This window comes from Musa acuminata, chromosome BXJ1-2 (assembly GCF_036884655.1).
Source record: "Musa acuminata AAA Group cultivar baxijiao chromosome BXJ1-2, Cavendish_Baxijiao_AAA, whole genome shotgun sequence".
In the NCBI taxonomy this organism is placed as follows: domain Eukaryota; kingdom Viridiplantae; phylum Streptophyta; class Magnoliopsida; order Zingiberales; family Musaceae; genus Musa; species Musa acuminata.
In genome coordinates, this window is record NC_088328.1 from 17026399 (window position 1) to 17032398 (window position 6000).

Below are 6000 nucleotides of genomic sequence, written 5' to 3' on the forward strand. Positions count from 1 at the left end.
CTAATTTATTACACCTTTTTTCTAAAATTTCATTGCTTTCTTTCTGCCCATGCTCACTATCAACTACCGTTGTGCTTTATATGCCACTCACAGCCGGCCTCATCGATGATATATCTCCTCTTCCTCTTCTTCCTTCTTCTTCCTCCTTCCTTATTCCTCTCTCCCTCCCCTAGCCAAATGGTATTATAGACTGTTCTGACATACCATGTCTTGGTACTTAGGAATGAATTGGACTGGTATGGATCCAATGTCGGAAACTGAAAACCTTTGTACCAGCTACATGCTTTGATACCAGTTGGTATTATTTCTTTGTTATTTTTGTTGCTGGTACTGAGTGATATAAAAGGTTTGGTTTATCACCTGGTACATCGACATCATATCAGTCCAGCAAATTTACTGAAATTGGTATTCCATTGAGATTTAGAACCTTGGTTTCTATTGCAAATTAGAGTGTGATGTTCAACTTCCAATTGTTTCTTCAATTCAGTGTACCCTATTTTTTGAGTATAACAAAACCAGCATTTACATAATATTCCATTTGAAATAGCTAGAAATGCAGTTGTTTTTTAAAGTAAAATATATCAAGGTTTTACTTACCGAATCGTACCGCCCGGTACGGGCGGTACGTACCGGTCCGAGAGGCGACCGGTACGCGGACCGCCCCCTACCGGGCGGTACACGCAAAAATATCCCGTATCGGCCGTTACGGGTAATATCGGGCGGTAACGGTCGAAATTTCGACCGTTACCGCCCGGTACCATTCGGTAACGGGCGGTAACGCAGCGCCTTTCTCGGCGACGTCGCCGAGGCGACATGACGTCGCCTTTTTTGGCGACGTCGCCGAGGCGACACGACGTCGCCTTTTTCGGCGACGTCGCCGAGGCGACACGACGTCGCCTTTTTCGGAGACGTCGCCGAGGCGACACGACGTCGCCTTTTTCGGCGACGTCGTTATATATATATATATATATATATATATATATATATATATATATATATATATATATATATATATATATATATATATATATATATATATATATATATATTAAATAAACGTCGCCTCGGCGACGTCGCCCCGTGTGGGGAAGGAAAAGGCGACGTCGCCGAGGCGATGCGACGTCGGCCAATAAAAAAAATATATATATAATATATATATATACATATATCACTCGGTATACCGCTCGGTATACCGAGCGGTATACCGTTCCGTACCGTACCGAGAGATCGTCGAAACTCCGGTACGGTACGAAATTTCAAACCTTGAAATATATGTTCTTTGCATCGTTAGTAAAATTGGTGACCTTAACTACAAGAGGGAGTAGTTTTTAAGTATTAAGCAAGGTCTTACCTACTGGTTGGACCTATATGTATTGACTTGTATCTAGTGGTCCAACCAAATACTGGTATTGAAATGTTTAGCTTGATACTGGTACATATACTATTTATTTTATTATTTTATTCAATGATATCAGGTGTTTACCATGACTGTACCAGTCAATAGGTCAATAGCTTGATACCGGTGCATATCCTGTCGTCGAGTTCATTTTAACATGGAACTGTCACTCTGCAGGTTATCATCACAGGAGACTTTCATTGCAGTCCTTTTGAGCATACATGGACTGTATTATTTGGAGATATTGAAGTTCCTTTGGAAATTGTTCAGGATGGTGTTTTCCGTTGCTTAACTCCCCAGCAAAGTGCCAGAAAAGTCAAACTGTGCATTACATCTGGCAACAGCCAACCCTGCAGTGAACCACATGAGTTTGAATTTCGTGAGAAGCCAGAAAAAGCAAGCTGCAGTAGTACATCAGTTGGAGCTGTTGCAACAAAAATCTCAGCGGAACTCTTATCTCTGGTCAAATTTATGCAGATACTTTTTTCTAGTGCATCAAACCCTCAAGAAGATCTTGAACTGGAAGTTGATCCTTTGAGGAAGTTGGAAGGATCCAAAAATCGGTTAGAACCAATCATCGAAGCTCTCCTATCTGGCTCTATGGCTCCAGAAAAGATAATGAATGCAATCCTTCAAGAACTATTAAAAGATAAGTTGCATCAGTGGTTATCATTTAAGCATCAAGGGGCTACCGAAAAAGATCATCCGCTATCCAAACAAGAACAATGCATCATACACATGATCTCGGCCTTGGGTTATCAGTGGGCCTTACTTCCAATTCTCAAATCTGGTGTATGCATAAACTACCGTGATTCAAATGGATGGACTGCACTTCACTGGGCGGCAAGTTCTGGAAGGTATCTGAAATCAGTGCATCCATTTGCTTGCACTGACCTAGAATCCTAGAGTGTGGCTGAAATGAAATTATTTGAAGAATTAAAAGAACATATCTATCTAATTTTGAGCTTGATTCCTGATAACTTACACATGTTTAAATAGCTTTTGGGAAATCGACTTTGCAGGGAAGAAATGGTTGCTGCACTTCTTGCTGCTGGTGCTTCAGCCGGAGTTGTCACAAATCCAAGTGCACATGATCCAGCAGGCAAAACGCCAGCTTCTTTAGCTGCTGCCAGTGGTCACAAAGGTCTTGCTGGATATCTTTCAGAAGCTGCACTAACCAGTCATCTTTTTTCTCTGACAACTGAGAGAAATGAGAGATTCGAGGAGTCTGCTTATGTGGAGGTCCAGAGAGGTGTGAACAGTATATCTGAGAGGAGTGCCCATGCCCACTCAGATGGTGGGACAGAGGATCAACTTTCACTTAAAGATTCATTAGCAGCTGTCAGAAATGCAGTTCAAGCTGCAGCCCGTATACAAGCTGCTTTCCGAGCATATTCTTTCAGGAGGAAGCAACAAGAAGCTGCCATATGTATGTCTCCAGCAGGCGTACATGAACTTTCTGTTGCATCAAGGTCACATAAAGCATTTTATGGTTTTAGTGATCAAAAATATGAGCAAGCAGCTTTGTCGATTCAAAGGAACTATCAGCGTTGGAAAAGACGAAAGGAGTTTCTACAGAAACGTAGATGTATTGTGAAGATACAGGTACTTGAAATTTGCATTCTCTTTTGATCTTCTGCATACATTCGGGACATGAGTTGCACGTTACATTCGGCATTACCGTTTGCATAGAATAAGCAACTTCGATATCATTATGCTTATTATACTATTCATAGAATGTCTATGAAATATAGAAATATACCAACAAGTAAATGTAGTTATGAACAAATTCATCTTTAATAATGGTGGCATAAAAATAATTCTTAATACTTTAAATTGTTAGAGTGTGGTTTCCTCTTTGAGAGAGAAATTTCCTAGATGTCGACACTTAAAGCACAAGTCTCTCAGACATTTAATAAATTTAACTTCACGAAAGTCCGATATATTTCTGGAAGTTAGGTTTCATAATGTATTCTAGTTATTTATGAACTGCACACACTTTGGCCAGAATCTATTTGTACATCACAATCTTGCTTCCAAAGAGCACTTTCAATGAATTCTATAAAATCCTTTTACATGAATATAAAATTGCATTTGAATGTTTCTAGTAACAACCCGTAACGTGTTGCATTACTTGGAACAAGTGTTTGTTTTGACACTAATTTTATTTGAGTAGACATTGATAGACAGTACTCTGCCTTTGCCATATGGTCATGACTTTTTTTTCTTTCTTCTTTCAATTGTTGTTATGACAGGCTCATGTAAGAGGTCGTCTAGCAAGGGAAAATTACAAGGAGCTCCTTTGGAGCGTTGGTGTCCTAGAAAAGGCCCTGCTGCGATGGCATAGAAGAGGAGTTGGCTTACGGGGGTTTCAAGCTGAGCCAGAATATATCGACGAGGAAGAAGATGACATAGTCAAGGTTTTACGTAGGCAAAACTTGGATACAGCTATTAATGAAGCTGTCTTCAAGGTCACATCCGTGGTAGGGAGCCCTCGAGCACGGCAGCAGTACCGACGGATGCTTGAAAGCTACCAACAGGTTAAGGTAAAAAAAAAAAACTTAGAATTCATATGACACCGTGTGAAGATTGTGACGGTACAGCTTTACAGCTTACTCCCGAGTTTGCAGAAATGATGGAAATGGTGCATCTTTTATCATTCAACACGAAACTTTAATTGGCTGCTGCTTCTGGAATGTCATTTATTTAGAAGTCTATCATGTCTTGTTAGATTTGTTAAAAATCATGTGATTAGCTGGAGTTATGATTAAGCACTAGTTTATGTAACTGAAGTTTTAGATGCCCCTTGTAATGTTAAGTTGAAGGTTCTGAAATTTTCTTGCCTGTTCTCTCTTGAAATTCCCCTTTCAGGACTCGATCATCTTGTCTTCACCCAAAGGTCCTGATTCAGCTTCCACAAAATCTTGAATAAGGGGCAGCTGAAGCACAATGGTCTGGCAATCAGCAACCTTCTGGTCCGGTTCAGAATGTCTTTCCTCGACAAGTTTCTTAGGTACATCTTGAATGTGACCTTTAGCAGTGAAGTTACAGATTCATTGATGCTATCTTCTACATGTTGAAATCTAAATGATCTTATAGACAGGAAGATTCTTTGAAGTAAAATATTGGAGTTCGTGATTCTTACATCCTATGTTCTTGCCATCTTTAAACTCGTGTCTATATGAGCAGACATCTCATCCCAAAAGATACTGATAGAACCCTAAGGTTTTATCGTAAAAGAAATGGAAGAAAAGAGGATGATCACTTCCATTTACTATAAAACCTTTCTTTTACTTCCATTTCTTTTACTATAAAACCTTAGGGTTCTATCATTTGGTATCAGAGCATTTTACGATAAGACTTTAGGGTCTTATCATTTAGTATTAGAGCTCTTTTTTCTTTTACGATAAAACCTTAGGGTTCTATCATTTGGTATTAGAGCGGCGATCCTTGGCGTTCTCGTTACAACAAGCAATCAATCAATGAACCAATCAATGAAGAAAATATTATTCTAGTCTGTGGACCAAACCCTAGGAGGTCGATCCCCTCGAAGTGATCATCCCTTTTTTTTTTTCATTTCTTTCATTTTTTTACGATAAAACCTTAGGATTCTATCATTTGGTATCAGAGTATTTTACGATAAGACTTTAGGATCTTATCATTTGATATCGGAGCACTTCTTTCTTTTACGATAAAACCTTAATTCTATCATTAGGTTCTATCAAATATTTCTTCTTCGAGAATATTTGTGATGCTGTAGTTAGTATAGTTGACAGTAATTAATTGTTTTGCAGTTTCTGCTGTGGCCATAATTTGTCTTTCCTTTCTCTTTCTCTGCAGGCCAAGCTGGATAATTGTACATAATAAAACAACCGAAGAATAATCATGATGTGTGGAACTATCACAGCAAACTTGAGTTTAATCGTGCACACGATAAAGAAGATCGGCAAAAGCTAAAGGATGGATCATTCCGAAAGGTTGGTTAGAAGATGAGTTCTAGATCAGTGTATATGTTTAAATATAATCTTTCGCCATTACCAACTAAAACGGGTGCTTTATCTGTTTGTCTAACTGTAATCTAGCGGTCGTACATAGTTCTTTGTAGAGGTTGCTCTCTTTGTATCTGCTTGCTACGAGATTTGTGGCATTACCTTCATGTATTATTCTGTTCTTGGTCCAAAGTTTACTTTTCTCTCACTTTGTTAATGTCACGACCCGGGCTTTATGGGTTAACTGGTCTATCAACTTCATTTGATCTAAATCACTGGCTAAAAATACTTAAACTGAAGTTGATAAGTCAATTTGAGGGTGTTACAATCTCCCCCACTTAAAGATTTATCGTCCTCGTCAAGGTTTAGCATGAGTCCTCTGACTCCATCCATGAATAGTCTTTTTCTATTCGAGCTTTCTCATCATGCTCAAATACTATATCGGTTCTGATACCAAATGTCATGACCCGGGTCTGATGGATTAATTGATCTATCAACTTCGTTTGGTTTAAACCACTGACCAAAAATATTTAACCTGAAGTTGATAAACTATCCTATTTAATATATATATATATATATATATATATATATATATATATATATATATATATATAT

At 38.6% G+C, this 6000-nt stretch overlaps 1 protein-coding gene across 3 annotated transcripts in view; it reads left to right on the forward strand.

Annotated features, from left to right (window-relative positions):
* The window catches only part of LOC135596020 (calmodulin-binding transcription activator 4-like), a 29841-nt gene extending 24248 nt beyond the window's left edge, over positions 1-5593 (forward strand). For all 3 annotated transcript variants that reach the window (XM_065087667.1, XM_065087677.1, XM_065087673.1), the window contains exons 8-12: positions 1574-2253; positions 2419-3001; positions 3652-3942; positions 4268-4409; positions 5237-5593. In XM_065087667.1, the coding sequence (XP_064943739.1) occupies positions 1574-2253; positions 2419-3001; positions 3652-3942; positions 4268-4324 (1611 nt within the window). In that variant the 3' untranslated portion in view covers positions 4325-4409; positions 5237-5593. The remainder of the gene's footprint in view (positions 1-1573; positions 2254-2418; positions 3002-3651; positions 3943-4267; positions 4410-5236) is intronic.
* Positions 5594-6000: the final 407 nt, after the last annotated feature.